Source organism: Bombina bombina, chromosome 1 (assembly GCF_027579735.1).
Source record: "Bombina bombina isolate aBomBom1 chromosome 1, aBomBom1.pri, whole genome shotgun sequence".
Lineage (NCBI taxonomy): Eukaryota > Metazoa > Chordata > Amphibia > Anura > Bombinatoridae > Bombina > Bombina bombina.
Window position 1 is genome coordinate 1,096,600,465 of NC_069499.1, and position 18,859 is coordinate 1,096,619,323.

At 40.6% G+C, this 18,859-nt stretch overlaps 1 protein-coding gene across 3 annotated transcripts in view; it reads right to left on the minus strand.

Moving 5' to 3' along the window:
* CENPQ (centromere protein Q) overlaps nucleotides 1–18,859 on the minus strand; it is a 78,966-nt gene that overhangs the window by 16,097 nt on the left and 44,010 nt on the right. For all 3 annotated transcript variants that reach the window (XM_053693782.1, XM_053693800.1, XM_053693792.1), the window contains exon 6: nucleotides 1,058–1,187. In XM_053693782.1, coding sequence (XP_053549757.1) covers nucleotides 1,058–1,187 — 130 coding nt within the window. The remainder of the gene's footprint in view (nucleotides 1–1,057; nucleotides 1,188–18,859) is intronic.

Sequence of the window (18,859 nt, forward strand, 5' to 3'; positions counted from 1 at the left end):
GTTTGGACTTAAAAAAAGAAACATTAAGTATACCCCTAGGCGAGGCACTGTCACGCTACGAATAGGTTGCTAACATTATTCATGCTTTTGGCCAGGAAGTGCATACTATGTCTATTGCGAGTAGAAAAGCCCCAACCATCACTCAAGTTCAAACGCAAACTGTATAAACTACTATTCACTGAACAGTTCGATGTAAAACTTGATGTAGCGCATAGACTGCAATCCTTTCTGACTAAATTGGGACCTTTCCTATGTACACAAAATCTGGTGATAATAAAACAGATACTAGGACCTTTTCGCACAAACAGAAATACTTCTGTCTGCATCTCTGAGGGGGGTACTGGACAACATTGTACGACACAGATGGGGATGGGAATAATAGGGATGACTGTGAAATTCTAATCACCCAAATACTGTAATCTAATACAAATGAGCATTGTACTTACACATAGACTCATGGGCCTCTTGACGCTCTTAGCCCATAGGGGTGGGGTGGGGAGAGAGTGGAGGGACTATGTTCCCCCATTTTTTTTTTCTCTTGTGCTGGTCCCAGAGACACGAGAGGCTCCTACTAAAGTTCCTTAATAAAATTGCCCCCATGATGCACATGATTAGGTAGTGTTCAGTTTTAATAAAATAAAAAATAGACAGAGTCAATATGCCTTATTTTTGACTACCAATTCAGCTCAGACAAAATAAAGGATAGAAAATGCATATGAAATTTTAATGTTTATATCCAAAAACACAAGTTGTAAATGTGCATAGTGATGTGATTGCATTTACTTGCTGCGTTGTCATACCACTGTACAATTTAATGTCTTGTTGAATGTTGTACTCTTTCCTGATCTCTCTTAATAAAAAAGAATTAAAAAAAACAAACAAACATGTAAATTTATTTTTTTCTAAATATGCAAGTATAATGTATACTTAAAACAAAAGCTCTCAAACACCTCAACACAGGTCTCTAGTAGAAAAGCAGGATCAGAAATTAGAAAGCTGATTTAAAGAAAAACGGGTCAACGTAACTCCTTTCTATTAAAAAAACAAATCCACTCACCTCTAAAGATTTCAAAGCAGCTTCATTAGCTTCCATCCTATTTTGTTCATCAGCCAAATCTCTGCGTAGGTGCTTCAGATTTCCCAGTTTGGTAGAGGGGGCCTTCATTTTCTTGCACTGTCTAAGAAGTCTGTTTTACATTATATTAGTTATTAGTACTTTACCTACTAAATGGATAGTAAATAAAAAGGAAATGTATGCTTACCTGATAAATTTATTTCTTTTACGATATGACGAGTCCACGGATTTCATCTTTACTTATGGGATATCACCTCCTGGTCAGCAGGAGGAGGCAAAGAGCACCACAGCAGAGCTGTATATATAGCTCCTCCCTTCCCTCCCACTCCAGTCATTCGACCAAAGTTAGGAAGAGAAAGGAAAAGCCAAGGTGCAGAGGTGACTGATGTTTAATAAAAATAAAGACCTGTCTTAGAAAATGACAGGATGGGCCGTGGACTCGTCATATCGTAAAAGAAATAAATCAGGTAAGCATACATTTCCTTTTCTTTTACAAGATATGACGAGTCCACGGATTTCATCCTTACTTATGGGATACAATACCAAAGCTATAGGACACGGATGAAAGGGAAGGACAAGACAGGAACCTAAATGGAAGGCACCACTGCTTGAAGAACCTTTCTCCCAAAAAACAGCCTTGGACAAGGCAAAAGAATTTGGAAAATTTGGAAAAAGTGTGAAGAGACGACCAAGTTGCAGCCTTGCAAATATGTTCAACAGAAGCATCATTTTTAAATGCCCATGATGAAGCCACAGCCCTAGTAGAATAAGTCGTAATTCTTTCAGGAGGCTGCTGTCCAGCAGTCTCATATGCAATAACGGAAGATACTCTTCAGCCAAAAAGAAAGAGAGATAGCCGTAGCTTTCTGACCCTTACGTTTTCCAGAAAAAACAACAAATAATGAAGATGAGTGACGAAATACTTTAGTCGTCTGCAAGTAAAACTTCAGGGCACGGACCATGTCCAAGTTATATCACAGACGCTCCTTCTTAGAAGAAGGATTAGGACATAATGAAGGAACAATAATTTCCTGATTAAACAACCTTAGGAAGAAAACCAGGTTTGGAACGTAACACTACCTTATCGGAATGAAAAATAAGGTAAGGAGAATCACATTGTAATGCCGAGAGCTCAGAGACTCTGCGAGCAGAAGAAATAGCAACCAAAAATAAAACTTTCCATGATAACAACTTAATATCTATGGAATGCATAGGTTCAAACAGAACCCCTTGAAGAACCTTAAGAACTAAATTCAAGCTCCAAGGAGGAGCAATAGGTCTAAACACAGGCCTGATTTTAGTCAGAGCCTGACAAAAACATTGAACATCCGGAATATCTGCATCCGGAATATCTGCCAGACGTTTGTGTAGCAAAATAGATAAAAGCAGAAATCTGTCCCTTTAAGGAACTTGCTGATAACCCTTTCTCCAATACTTCTTGGAGAAAAGATAAAATCCTAGGAATCCTAATCTTACTCCATGAGTAACACTTGGATTCGCACCAATAAAGATATTGACGCCATATCTTATGGTAAATCTTTCTAGTAAGAGGTTTACGTGCCTGGATCAAAGTATCAATGACCGAATCAGAGAACCCTCGCTTAGATAAAATCAAGCGTTCAATCTACAAGCAGTCAGCTGCAGAGAAATTAGATTTGGATGATGAAAGGGTCCCTGAATGAGAAGGTCCTGCCTCAATGGAAGCTTCCACAGCGGCAGAGAGGACATGTCCACCAGATCAGCATACCAAGTCCTGCGAGGCCACGCAGGAGCGATGAGAATCACTGAAACCCTCTCCTGTTTGACTCGAGGAATCACCCGGGGAAGGAGAGCAAACGGTGGAAACACATAAGCTAGGTTGAACGACCAAGGCACTGCCAAGGAATCTATCAGTTCGGCCTGAGGATCCCTGGACCTGGATCCGTATCTCGGGAGCTTGGCATTCTGGCGAGATGCCATAAGAGCCAGCTCCGGTCTGCCCCATCTGAGAATCAGGTTGGCAAAAACCTCCGGATGGAGTTCCCATTCCCCCTGGATAAAACATCTGTCTGCTCAAAAAATCCGCTTCCCAGTTGTCCACTCCTGGGATGTAGATTGCTGACAGATAACAAGAGTGAGCTTCCGACCACCGAATTATCTTGAATACTTCTGTCATCGCTAAGGAACTCCTTGTTCCTCCCTGATGATTGATGTAAGCCACAGTCGTGATGTTGTCCGACTGAAATCGGATGAATTTGGCCGAAGCCAACTGAGGCCAAGCCTGAAGCGCATTGAATATTGCTCTCAACTACAGAATATTGATGGGAAGTAGAGACTCTGACCAAGTCCACACACCCTGAGCCTTCAGGGAGTTCCAAACTGCACCCCATCCTATCAGGCTGGAGTCCGTTGTCACTATCACCCAAGAGGGTCTGCGGAAACATGTCCCTTGGGACAGATGATCCGGCGACAACCACCAAAGAAGAGAGTCCCTTGTCTCCTGATCCAGATCTATTTCAGGAGACAAATTTGCATAATCTCCATTCCATTGTCTGAGCATGCTCAGTTGTAGAGGTCTGAGATGAAAACGAGCAAACGGAATGATGTCCATTGCTGCCACCATCAATCCGAGGCCGAGAATTGGACTGAAGGATTCGGCATGTATTCAGATCTTTAACTTTCTGACTTCCGTCAAAAAAGATCTTCATGGATAGATAAGAGTCGAATAGAGTTCCCAGAAAGGGTACTTGTGTCTGAGGAACTAACAAACTCATGTCCAAGTGTACCTTCCACCCGCTGGTCCCTAGGAAGGAAAGTATGATGTCTGTATAGGACTTTGCTAATTGAAATGATGACGCCTGGATCAGAATGTCGTCCAGATAAGGCACCACTGCGATGCCTCGCGGTTGTAGAACCGCCAATAAAGACCCCAGAACCTTAGTGATGATTTTTGTGAATAGGAACATGAAGATAACCATCCTTTAGATCCATGGTAGACATAAATTGACCCTCTTGGATCAATGGAAGAATGGTACAAATAGTTTCCATCTTAAAAGGTGGAACTCTGAGAAACTAGTCTAGACTCTTGAGATCTAAGATAGGTCTGAAAGTTTTCCTCTTTTGTGGAAACCACAAATAGAATTGCATACACCTGTCCCTGCTCCAGAATCGGAATGGGACAAATTACTCTCATGGAGGATAGGTCTCTTAAACAGCAAAAGAACGCCTCTCTCATAATCTTCTACAGACAATCGAGAAAGAAGAAACCTTCCTCTGGAAGGAGAATTTCTGAATTCCAGCTTGCATCCCTGAAACACCATCTCTAATACCCAGGGATCCAGCCATCTCATATCCAAGCCTGGGTGAGGAAAAGCAGTCTGCCCTGTGGCCCCCAGGTAGATATGGCTTGCGAAGAAACACCTTCCTGTATAGAAGAGGAAGGTGGGTTTCCCTTAAAACCTTGAAAGACACGAAAAATACTCTGTCGACCCCTCTGAATGGATCTTCTTATCCTGAGGGAGGGAATGACCCTTACCTCCCGTGATGTCAGAAATAATCTCCTGCAGGTCAGGCCCAAACAGGGTCCTCCCCTCGTAAGGAATAGCCAAAGGCTTAGAATTAGCTGACACATCCGCAGACCAAAAGTTCACCATAAGGCTCTGCGCGCTAAATAGGAAATTAACTCTTAATTTCCACCACATTGGTAAGCTGCAGAAAAACGTCCGTAACAAAGGAATTAGTCAATCTAAGAGCTTTAATTCCATCCTGAATCTCTCCAAAGAAGTCTCAGACCTAAGAGATTCTTCCAGGGCGTCAAACCAATAAGCAGTCGTAGTCGGGACCCTGACAATGCAGGCCGCCGGTTGTAAAGGCAACCCCTGATGGCCATAAAAACAGCTAAGGAGACCCTCTAATTTCCCTAAGGACCTTGAGTCACAACTATCCTCAAAAGGGATAGTAGATCGTTTAGTCAAGGTGGAAATAGCTTCCTTCCACCTTAGAAACCGAGCAAATAGCGCACACATAATGGCGTGTATCAAAGAACCGCCCATCGTGGGCGTATCGTCTTAAGCACCCATGCGGCTAATAATGTAATAAAAATGAAAGTTAGTTCTGAAAACTAAATGAAAACTTAAAATTCCTGTCGGCTTCACTTGAAAAGAAGCCGTAGCAAACACAAGTACCTCTCAGGAAAGGGGACATTGTATACATTTAGGTACAGATTGAACCCCTTATCCCTGGCGTGCGAAAGCAGGTTAACTACTACTACTACTCCCACAGCCTATTTTATGCTTTTCATAGCAAAATAACTATTGGGAGTCCGGAATATACTAAAATTCCACCCATACACAACAGTTCCAGCGAGCTAGGAAAACCCACCTTGTCGGCTAAGAACTAAGTAGAAGCCGCTGGGGTTTAGAAATAGTGAAGACATGTTGCTTTTAAATACATGGCTGCCCATGAAAAAACTAACCCCCATGTCAGGGATATGTTTTCAAATAAAAAGTGCCAGCTCCTTTCTGTATATATGTATAGGGAGTTCCCAAGATTGAGACCCATGGATCCCAGCTTGTCTGTTTTCTGAGTCACCAGAGGGGTTTTACCAGCAAATAAAGCTTAGCACTTACCTTTAGAAGGCTGGCCGGCAGCAAGGCATCTCACCCGGCTTGTGAAGTTCTCTTCTCCCCTTCACATTGGCCTGTGGAAACAAAAAGTACTGAGCATTTTCTTCCCTCAGACTTTGTACAAACAGGGCAGCATACAATCTATGGGAGGCACTGTGAGAATAAAGTCCCACAAGTTCCCATGGCTTGAAAGCCACCAAATGCTTCTCTTATGTTATTGAAGAGACTGATTTGGTCTAGCCTACACCCCAGAACAAAATAATACACTGTGGTATTACATAAAAAATAATAAACACTTGATTGAAGAATCTATAACTAACACCTCACTCTGCCTCTTCCTATCACTAACACAGGCAAAGAGAATGACTGGAGTGGGAGGGAAGGGAGGAGCTATATATACAGCTCTGTTGTGGTGCTCTTTGCCACCTCCTGCTGACCAGGAGGCGATATCCCATAAGTAAGGATGAAATCCATGGACTCGTCATATCTTGTGAAAGAAAAAGGGCTAACACAACAAATCTTATTTAAAGGGAGATAATAGTGGAAACTGAAACATACAGCAATTCATTTCAGTGAAGGAAACACAAGTGCACACAGCTTATTGGCAGTTAGTCCCTGCACATCAAGCTTGACAAAGGGACAGGTGCCCCCAAAATGTTGCTGTCTTTTTTAATAAAGCTTTTTTTACCTATGGAAAGTGTGCAGTTTTGCAAGAATACTTCTAACAATGTTATACACTGTTCAAAAATTGCTGCCATATAGTGCTCCAAAAGTGTATACGTTTGTTAAAATCATTCCTACAAAACTGTTCTAAACATGTGAACTCTAACTACCTAGGTAGCTCTATAACAAAAGGATACAATGAAAATGAAGTACACTGTATAACAGAAGTAAATTGGATTTATTTATTTTAGGCTCTATCTGAATCATTAAAGAGGTGCTGCTATAGAAAAACAAAGACAGAAAAGTGGGCAACTAGGTTTGTTATTGGCTGTACAGTAAAAAAACTAAACAAACAAACTAACATGAGAGGCAGCTTGTGGGGTTCATGAATTATCTGGAATAAAAAGTACATTTTTAAAGAAACTAGAGAACGTCTATGTTAATACATATCACCTTCATTGGTCATATGCTCTAATAGCTTGCAAAGTTCTTAATCAGGGTTTACCAACAATATAAACAAACACTGTAACTTTAAATAATGATCTAACCTTTCAAATATATCATATATACATATGATGTGTATATAGAGCTGTTAATCTGTAATGACAGCCATGTATATTTTTGTTATATAGTTTCTTTACCACATAGTGGATCTTGTAGTAAATCACATTCAACCCTATAACTTGTAAACGTAAATTCTTCTAGGACTTGTATAATAGAAAATGCCTGAGATCCTAATCTTTATAAAGACTGTAAACAAGATTTATTAATAATGCATCCTGGCCATTGCTTTAATTAGTGCAACTACTTGTAACTTTTAAAAATAAATAAAAGTATATATTTGCCCCCTTAGGTGTGTATAAGTGCCAGGCCAGTTTCTGAAAAAGTTTCCGATTGGCTGCACAACACACTTTATAATCATTGTAAAAAAAAACAATCTTACATTTACTGTCCCTTTTAAGATGTCTATTGCATGTTCTTTATTCCTTCCACAATCTTAAAAGGGACATTGTACAATAGATTTTTCTTTGCATGATTTTTTTTTAGATTATCCATTTATATTACCCATTAGAGTTTGTTTTTATAACATTTATAGTTTTGATTATTTTTAATTAACATTGTGCTTATTTTCAGACTCCTAAGCAAGCCCCAAAGAATCAGATGTAGACTGAAATCTACAGATTCCTGTTTGTTCCTGTTTGTGTAATGGGTGTTAAAGGCAGGGGAGTGTGCTCTTCCTGCTTTCTCAACCTCTTTCACTGGGTATCGCAGTCTAACCTAACAGTGCTAAACAGTTAAATTCTAAGTAAGTTTTTAAAAGGTTTTATACTGGATTTTTATATCAGTGTCTGTGCATATTCCTCTTTATAGTAGTGTCTATTATTACATGCAGTTACAGTGGGTATTGAAAATAATCAAATTTTGTTGCTTTGCATCTTGAAATAAAGACACAGTTTTTGTTTACCCAGTTGTAATTACTCAGTGCAACTTATAACATCCAAGTGAAAGATATAACACCAACATGTCAGGCAAAAATAAAGACAATTTAAAAACAGAATCACTGAATTGGAAAAAGGATCACCCCTCCTAAAATTACTTGTAAACTCAATCAGATGTAGCTAATCACCTTCTCAATGGCACACACAAAGCCATTTGACAGTCAACTGTGATCAGCTGTGGGCATATAGATTAGCTCAGCATGAAAAGAGCTTTCCTGGAGCATATCAGTCCCTGGTAGTGCAACTGAAGCAAACAATCAATAATGGGTGGCAAGGCACTGTCAAAAGATCTCCGGGATAATGTTGTGGACAGGCACAAGTCAGGAGATGGATACAAGAAAATATTAAAGGCTTTATCAATGCCTAGAAGCACAGTGAAGTCTATTATTAAGAAGTGGAAGGTATTTGGTACAACACAGTCCCTCTCTAGATCAGGACATCGCTCCAAACTGGATGAAAGAGCCAGGAGGAAAATGGTAATAGAGGCTACCAAGAGGCCCACAGAAACTCTGAAGCAGTTACAGAAATTTATGACAAAGAGTGGTCATTGTGTGCATGTGACAACAATATCACAAATTCTCCACATATGTGGCTTGTATAGGAGGGTTGCAAGAAAAAACCCACTCCTCAAGAAAGGTCACATGCAGTCACGACTGAGCTTTGCCATAACACACCTTGGAGATTCTGAGGCCACATGGAAAAAGGGTTTTATGGTCAGATGAGACTAAAATGGAATTATTTGGCCTCAACACCAAACAATATGTCTGGATGAAATCCAGTACAGCTCACCATCCAAATAACACCATACCTACAGTAAAGCATGGAGGTGGTAATATCCTGTTACGGGGGTGCTTCTCTGCAGCAGGCACTGGAGCACTTGTCAGGCTAGAAAGAATAATGGATGGGGCAAAATACTGTCAAATTCTTTAGGATAATCTGCTGCCCTTTGCCAGGAAGTTGTCAATGGGAAGAAGGTTTACCTTCCAACATGACAATGACCCAAAGCACACAGCAAAAATGACCACACAGTGGTTGAAGGAGAAAAAAGGTGAATGTCCTTGCATGGCCTAGTCAGAGCCCAGACTTAAACCCCATTGAATATCTGGGGCATGACTTGAAGACTGCAGTCCACAAACGGTCACCATCAAATGTAACGGAACTGGAACAGTTCTGCAAAGAAGAGTGGGAAAATATTGCAGTCTAAATGTGCAAAGTTAGTAAAGACATATCCCAACAGACTAAAGGCTGTAATTAAAGCAAAAGTTGGTTCAACAAAATACTGACACAAGGGGGTGATTCTTTGTCCAACCCAGTGTTTCTGTTTTTGAATTGTCTTTAATTTTGCCTGACATGTTGGTGTTATATATTGGATGTTATAAGTTGCACTGAGTAATTACAACTGGATAAACAAAAACTGTCTTTATTTCAGGCTGCAAAGCAACAAAGTGTGATTATTTTCAAGGGGGGTGATTCTTTTCAATACCCACTGTATATGAACATTGGTGTATACTTTCCTTTCAAAAGCACTAATAAGTGGATGACAACAAAACTGCATTTACTTTACAGATTAGGTACAACTGATATTAAACCCATGTTTAATCAGGGTTTGTAAAATGCATTAGGTATTTCGCTATCACAAACAGATGTGGGAGTTTGCTCTTAGCAGCCAATAAACAACCGATGTTAACAATTTACTATTAGTTTCAGTTTAAATAACTCTTTCTGTAAGTTTTTCTACAAAAATATGTTACAAAGAGAGAGTACAATACTAATCAGCGCTTAGTCTCCATACCACAATAGTTTTTAAAACTCTAATATCATCCATAGATCGTACTTCTTACTCTATATCTATATACAAATAAAGTGATAAATTGATAAATCACTAAGGGCAGTGTATTCAAAAAAGACAATGCTGTCCGTATATAAATATAATGTCCGTGTTTGTATTAGTCCTTAATAGGAACCAAATAAACAGTACCTTTGATGGTAATCAAACCTTAGCTGACAGTAAAACGTTCTGATGCAAATGGCATCCACAGTAGAATATAAAGATGACAAAACTTATCCGATTTGGAGATGATAATAAGATCCGCCTCTGCAGCTCTCTGTAAACCAAGCCTTTCTTGCCAATGGTTGTATCACAAAAAAGACAGATTCAAGTGCAGGTTTATTTGACAGCCTGCATACGCAAAGTATAAAATGTACTTACAAGAAATACATGATTTATATGCCCTTTAAAAAAAATTGTGTCCACGGAATGTAGCAGAACAAGACAAACAGGCAGCTGAAGATCGTCAGTAGCATACAAGTACCAAATGCGGGTTTGTCCGGAACTCCCGTACACAACTGCCGTGCTCGGATCGCCTGTACCGCTTACAGTGTGGATGTGTCCTTGTAAAGGAGTCACATACGAAATAACCCGTTTCTTCCGATTCTCGCCGGGCTTTTTCAAGAGGATTTTAAAAGTTATATTGTTTTCCCGGTTTCATCTCCCTTATAACCCGTATGTTTGGGTTAGCTCCACCCTCGGAGGCACGACCAAAGACAATCTGTCATTGGTTCAATGTTATCCAATAGGTAAGTACCTCCAGAGGGTGTGTGTGCTTGATTCCCATTCAATATCCACATTATCACTACAATCTTAAACATATAACATGACATCATCATCTTGTGGCGAGGTGACACTTCCCAGCTGGATGATTTTGTCATACATATGAATAATAATACATATAATTTGAAATTTACCAAACAAATATCACGCACATCAATAGAATTTTTAGATCTGGTACTATATAATGAACTGGACAAGAAGGGGTTAATTAGCACTCATTCCTATAATTATAGTAAATATGTTGATACAAATTCAACTAATAGTTGAGAAGATAGATAAGTTAAAACTTATTATTTATTAAACCACCATTAAAATGTATTTGAAATTACAACTGGGATAAATCCCTATTACATTACCATTGTGCTCCACACACACACATATAAATTACCAACTGCAATGTACCGAGACAATGAACACAAATTCAGCCACCCCCCTGTATTCCTGGCCAGTAACTGGATACACTGGCTTCAGGTGACAGGGATGGCTACAATACTGTGTTCGAGTTCCTTGCAGAAAATTTACTTGTTAAGTGGAGTATCAAAAGATAAAGACAATTAAAAACAAACACCATTCAAACTGGCATGCTGCGCACAAACGCGTTTCGGCCGAGTAGCGGCCTTTCTCAATGTGCAAGATAGAATTGACAAGACGAGTGTCTCGCTAACGGTTCCTTAAATACCTATTGTGTGAGTAATCTATCCAATCATAACGCGTGTTTTGTACACGCCCATCTCCTGGCGAATCACACGCGAACTTGTATAAACATGCTGGTAGATAAAACTCGATTTCCAATTGGCTGCAAGTAACCAACTGTTTGTCCAATCACTGATCGTTAGCTGTACTTAGTGAATGTTACTACGATCATTGTGTTTACAAAGGTATTGTAATAACTTAGCTGAAATCACTCTATTGATCTACCGATTCTACGTGCACCCATATTTATTATTCCTTAAGCTAACATCTATCTTTCAGAAAGTGTTAAGCGCTACGATACATGATATTCATATACACATTATGCCTATAACTCACTGATTTATAGTGTAACATTTGCTAAGTATTAGATATATTCCTAATGATTGCTCCAATGAATTCCACACGTTGAACATTAAACTGATGTGTACATAATGTAAGAGTAATGAGCCCTTACTTATTCCACTTCTATAACATGGGTTTTACTACATCGTTCTATATAATAGCTTAAAAGGAAAAGGAACAACATTTATGCATAAAGCAACTAGATAGCTAGAGGGCAACGCTATACTTGTCAGATCTAACCTACATAGTGGTATTCCGCGATGTTAAGAAACATTATGGACAATATGAATAATGTCGGCATTGTGCACATCATGATAACTTCTAAAGAAAATTTCTGGGTGCACGTTAGAAATCGGTATTATTAGAGGCCACCAAAAGGTGTGTCATTATATTTCAAGGAATTTAGAATTGAAATAATAATATAATAGAATTATCACAGGAATGCCCAAAAATTGTTGTTCTCATTCATGCCATTAGGCATGACAGTATTTAAATTAAATATCCATCTTGCTTCTTTCTTTAACAAAATTTGTTCCATATCCCTACCACGAATGCCTGGGCGTATTGTTTCCAGTCCCCAGCATTGAAAAGTATTAGTTTTCCCTTTATGATGATGTAAAAAATGCCTGGCAACACTGGTAATTTGTTTACCCTTTTCGACATCCTTTGCTGCATTCCTGATATTACTGAGGTGTTCAGTTATTCTAACCCCCATTTGTCTGGTAGTCATGCCTACATAAAAACAATTGCAGCTGCAAGATAGACAATAGATTACATTTGATGTTTTACAAGTAATATGGTTCTGAATGGTCCATTTTCTATTAAATCTGTCCATCATTGATTTCTTTTTAACCATGTATACACAATTTTTGCAGTTGCCACATGCTATAGAGCCCTTATAAATCTGGGCTTTTTTGGCATTTCTATCAAAATGGCTAGATGTTAGTTGATCACTTAGATTACTAGCACGTCTGTAGGTACACATTGGTGTTTGTGGGATAATGGAATTTAGTTGTTCATCCAGTTGTAGAATGTGCCAGTGTCTTGATAGTATATTAGACACCTGTTGGCTTTGACTACAATATGTGGAGATGAATCTTATGGGATTAGAGTTTTCCTCTGTTGTTTTTTTGGGTCTTAAAAGTTCCTGTCTGTTTCTATACAATGCTTTCTGATAGGCTCTCTTTAGAGACTTTCTAGAATAACCCCTCAAAAGCAACCTCTCTCTTAATTCATTGGCTGCCTTTTGGAAAGATTCTAATGATGAAGAATTTCTATGGATCCTCAGATACTCCCCAATAGGTAAACTCCTAATTGTATTAGGGTGATGGAAACTATTCGCATTGAGGATATTATTTGTAGCCGTGGGCTTTCTAAAGGTTTCCGTCTCTAGACCATTATTTAATTTTTTAATGGTTAAATCTAGGAATTCTACCATTTGATCATCATATGTCATGGTCAAATACAGTCCAAAAGGGTTATCATTAAGGATAGAAATGAATTCATTAAGTAATTCTATTGTTCCCTCCCATACAAACAAGATATCGTCTATATACCTGGACCAGTGGGTGATATACTTGCTAAACAGTAGAAGATTGTTGTGAAATACTAGTTTCCTCCCACCAGCCCAGGTATATGTTAGCATATGTGGGGGCGCATGATGTCCCCATCGCCGTTCCACACAACTGTAAATAAAACTTTCCATCAAAAACAAAATAATTGTGTTCTAACACAAACTCCAACAAATTGATGATGAACTATTTGGTTTCATTTGTGAGATCTTTGTTTTTGGACAGGAAATGGGACACTGCTGTGCAACCCCAATTTTTATCTATGCTTGTATACAGAGACTCCACGTCACACGTTACCAGAATTGACTGTGGTCTTACAGTTAATGTATTCATTTTATTCAGTATGTGCATCGTGTCTCTAGTATGGGAGGGCAAAGCATCCACTATATACCTAAGTCTTGCGTCTACATATCTACTGGCTTTTTCAGTCAATGACCCAATACCAGAAACAATGGGTCTTCCCGGTGGGCATTCCTGATTTTTATGGATCTTAGGTAATAGATAGAGTGTTGCTATTGTGGGGTGTTTAACATCTAGATATTGTAGTTCTTTTTTATCAATAATGCCTTCAGCAGCTGCTGAATAAATACATTTTTTATACTGCTTAAGAAAATCCTCTGTTGGATTTCCAAAGAGATTTTTATAGTTTTTTTGGTTGTTGAATTGTTTTTTAACCTCAGTAGTGTACATTTCAGTGGGCCATATCACTATTTTACCCCCCCTTGTCACTCTGTTTAATTTGGACCTCCGTCCATTGTTTCATTGATTTCAGTGCCAATTTTTCTTCTTCATAAAAATTATCCACTAATGTATCTGATTCAGGGGGAATTGCCAATATGTCTTTGCACACTAGATTGAGAAAGGTTATGGTGTTATGTGAAGTACTTGGTGGAGGTATAAACTGTGATTTAGTCTTTAATATATCACGCCACTTCGTATCATAAAAGGGAGTTAAGATCTTTTATTGCTGTAGCATCATTCTTATCTAAACCTTCTATTTCTGAATTGGAGGAAAAATATTTCCTAAGTAGTATTTTCCTTGTAAACATCCTTGATGGTCTCAAACTTGTCAAGTGTGGCTTATAGGCATAATGTGTATATGAATATCATGTACCGTAGCGCTTAACACTTTCTGAAAGATAGATGTTAGCTTAAGGAATAATAAAACATAATTTATGCTTACCTGATAAATTCCTTTCTCCTGTAGTGTAGTCAGTCCACGGGTCATCCATTACTTATGGAATATTTCTCTTCCTAACAGGAAACTGCAAGAGAATTACCCAGCAGAGCTTGCTATATAGCTCCTCCCCTCACCTATCATAGTCAGTCATTCGACCAAAGCAGACGAGAAAGGAGGAACCATAGGGTACAGTGGTGACTGGAGTTTAATTAAAATTTAGACCTGCCGTAAAAACAGGGCGGGCCGTGGACTGACTACACTACAGGAGAAAGGAATTTATCAGGTAAGCATAAATTATGTTTTCTCCTGTTAAGTGTAGTCAGTCCACGGGTCATCCATTACTTATGGAATACCAATACCAAAGCTAAAGTACACGGATGAAGGGAGGGACAAGGCAGGAACATTAAACAGAAGGAACCACTGCCTGAAGTACCTTTCTCCCAAAAATAGCCTCCGACGAAGCAAAAGTGTCAAATTTGTAAAATTTTGAAAAAGTGTGAAGCGAAGACCAAGTCGCAGCCTTGCAAATCTGTTCAACAGAGGCCTCATTTTTAAAGGCCCAGGTGGAAGCCACAGCTCTAGTAGAATGAGCTGTAATCCTTTCAGGAGGCTGCTGTCCAGCAGTCTCATAGGCTAAGCGTATTATACTACGAAGCCAAAAAGAGAGCGAGGTAGCCGAAGCCTTTTGACCTCTCCTCTGTCCAGAGTAAATGACAAACAGGGAAGAAGTTTGACGAAAATCCCTAGTTGCCTGCAAATAGAATTTCAGGGCACGGACTACGTCCAGATTATGCAAAAGTCGTTCCTTCTTTGAAGAAGGGTTAGGACACAGAGATGGAACAACAATCTCTTGATTGATATTCCTGTTAGTAACTACCTTAGGTAAGAACCCAGGTTTAGTACGCAGGACTACCTTGTCTGAATGAAAAATCAGATAAGGAGAATCACAATGTAAGGCAGATAACTCAGAGACTCTTCGAGCCGAGGAAATAGCCATCAAAAACAGAACTTTCCAAGATAACAACTTGATATCAATGGAATGAAGGGGTTCAAATGGAACGCCTTGAAGAACATTAAGAACTAAGTTTAAGCTCCACGGCGGAGCAACAGACTTAAATACAGGCTTAATCCTAGTTAAAGCCTGACAGAAAGCCTGAACGTCTGGAACTTCAGCCAGACGTTTGTGTAGAAGAATAGACAGAGCAGAAATCTGTCCCTTTAACAAACTAGTAGATAAGCCCTTTTCTAAACCCTCTTGTAGAAAGGACAATATCCTAGGAATCCTAACCTTACTCCATGAGTAACTCTTGGATTCGCACCAACCTAAATATGTACGCCATATTTTATGGTAAATTTTTCTGGTAACAGGCTTCCTAGCCTGTATTAAGGTATCAATAACCGCCTCCGAGAAACCACGCTTTGATAGAGTCAAGCGTTCAATCTCCATGCAGTCAGCCTCAGAGAAATTAGATTTGGATGTTTGAAAGTACCCTGAATTAGAAGGTCCTGTCTCAGAGGCAGAGACCACGGTGGACAGGACGACATGTCCACTAGGTCTGCATACCAGGTCCTGCGTGGCCACGCAGGCGCTATCAGAATCACTGAAGCTCTCTCCTGTTTGATCTTGGCAATCAAACGAGGAAGCATTGGGAATGGTGGAAACACATAAACCATGTTGAAGACCCAAGGGGCTGTCAGAGCATCTATCAGCACCGCTCCCGGGTCCCTGGACCTGGATCCGTAACAAGGAAGCTTGGCGTTCTGACGAGACGCCATGAGATCTAGATCTGGTTTGCCCCAACGACGAATCAGTTGAGCAAAGACCTCCAGATGGAGCTCCCACTCTCCCGGATGAAAAGTCTGGCGACTTAGAAAATCCGCCTCCCAGTTCTCCACGCCTGGGATGTAGATCGCTGACAGGTGGCAAGAGTGAGACTCTGCCCAGCGAATTATCTTTGAGACTTCCAACATCGCTAGGGAACTTCTGGTTCCCCCTTGATGGTTGATGTAAGCCACAGTCGTGATGTTGTCCGACTGAAATCTGATGAACCTCAGAGTTGCTAACTGAGGCCAAGCTAGGAGAGCATTGAATATTGCTCTTAACTCCAGAATATTTATTGGGAGGAGTTTCTCCTCCTGAGTCCATAATCCCTGAGCTTTCAGGGAATTCCAGACTGCTCCCCAGCCTAGAAGGCTGGCGTCTGTTACAATCGTCCAATCTGGCCTGCGAAAGGTCATCCCCTTGGACAGATGTGGCCGAGAGAGCCACCATAGAAGAGAATCTCTGGTCCTTTGATCCAGATTTAGTAGGGGGGACAAATCTGAGTAATCCCCGTTCCACTGACTTAGCATGCACAATTGCAGCGGTCTGAGATGCAGGCGCGCAAATGGTACTATGTCCATTGCCGCTACCATTAAGCCGATTACTTCCATGCACTGAGCTACTGACGGGTGTGGAATGGAGTGAAGGACACGGCAAGCATTTAGAAGTTTTAATAACCTGGCCTCTGTCAGGTAAATTTTCATCTCTACAGAATCTATAAGAGTCCCTAGAAAGGGAACTCTTGTAAGTGGTAATAGAGAACTCTTTTCCACGTTCACCTTCCACCCATGCGACCTCAGAAATGCCAGAACTATCTCTGTATGAGACTTGGCAGTTTGAAAACTTGACGCTTGTATCAGAATGTCGTCTAGGTACGGAGTCACCGCTATGCCTCGCGGTCTTAGTACCGCCAGAAGTGATCCTAGAATTTTTGTAAAGATTCTTGGGGCCGTAGCTAATCCGAAGGGAAGAGCTACAAACTGGTAATGCCTGTCTAGGAAGGCAAATCTCAGATACCGGTAATGGTCCTTGTGAATCGGTATGTGAAGGTAAGCATCCTTTAAGTCCACCGTGGTCATGTACTGACCCTCTTGGATCATGGGAAGGATGGTTCGAATAGTTTCCATTTTGAATGATGGAACTCTTAGAAATTTGTTTAGGATTTTTAAGTCCAAGATTGGTCTGAAGGTTCCCTCTTTTTTGGGAACCACAAATAGATTTGAATAGAATCCCTGCCCGTGTTCCGTCCGCGGAACTGGGTGGATTACCCCCATTAGTAAGAGGTCTTGTACACAGCGTAGAAACGCCTCTTTCTTTGTTTGGTTTGCTGATAACCTTGAAAGATGAAATCTCCCCCGTGGAGAAGTTTTGAAGTCCAGGAGATATCCCTGAGATATGATCTCCAACGCCCAGGGATCCTGGACATCTCTTGCCCAAGCCTGGGCGAAGAGAGAAAGTCGGCCCCCCACTAGATCCGTTTCCGGATAGGGGGCCCTCTCTTCATGCTGTCTTGGGGGCAGCAGCAGGTTTCTTGGCCTGCTTGCCCCTGTTCCAGGACTGGTTAACTTTCCAGCCCTGCCTGTAACTAGCAACAGCTCCTTCCTGTTTTGGAGCGGAGGAAGTTGATGCTGCTCCTGCCTTGAAGTTACGAAAGGCACGAAAATTAGACTGTTTGGCCTTTGATTTGGACCTGTCCTGAGGTAGAGCATGGCCCTTACCTCCCGTAATGTCAGCAATAATTTCTTTCAAGCCGGGCCCGAATAAGGTCTGCCCTTTGAAAGGAATATTAAGCAATTTGGATTTAGAAGTCACGTCAGCTGACCAGGATTTAAGCCACAGCGCTCTGCGCGCTTGAATGGCGAATCCGGAGTTCTTAGCCGTAAGTTTGGTTAAGTGTACGACGGCATCAGAAACAAATGAGTTAGCTAGCTTAAGGGTTTTAAGCTTGTTCATAATTTCATCCAATGGAGCTGTGCGAATGGTCTCTTCCAGAGACTCAAACCAGAATGCCGCCGCAGCAGTAACAGGCGCAATGCATGCAAGGGGTTGTAATATAAAACCTTGTTGAACAAACATTTTCTTAAGGTAACCCTCTAACTTTTTATCCATTGGATCTGAAAAAGCACAGCTATCCTCAACGGGGATAGTGGTGCGCTTAGCCAAAGTAGAAACTGCTCCCTCCACCTTAGGGACCGTCTGCCATAAGTCCCGTGTGGTGGCGTCTATAGGAAACATTTTTCTAAATATAAGAGGTGGTGAAAAGGGCACACCGGGTCTATCCCACTCCTTGTTAACAATTTCTGTAAGCCTTTTAGGTATAGGAAAAGCGTCAGTACACACCGGTACCGCAAAATATTTATCCAGCCTACATACTTTCTCTGGAATTGCAACTGTGTTACAATCATTCAGAGCCGCTAATACCTCCCCTAGCAATACGCGGAGGTTCTCAAGCTTAAATTTAAAATTTGAAATTTCTGAATCCCGTTTACCCGGATCAGACCCGTCACCCACAGAATGAAGCTCTCCGTCCTCATGTTCTGCAAATTGTGACGCAGTATCAGACATGGCTCTACAATTATCAGCGCGCTCTGTTCTAACTCCAGAGTGATCGCGCTTACCTGGCAATTTAGACAGTACTTCTGTCATAACAATAGCCATGTCTTGCAAAGTGATTTGTATGGGCCGCCCTGATGTACTTGGCGCCACAATATCACGCACCTCCTGAGCGGGAGGCGAAGGTACTGACACGTGAGGAGAGTTAGTCGGCATAACTTCCCCCTCGTTGTCTGGTGATAATTT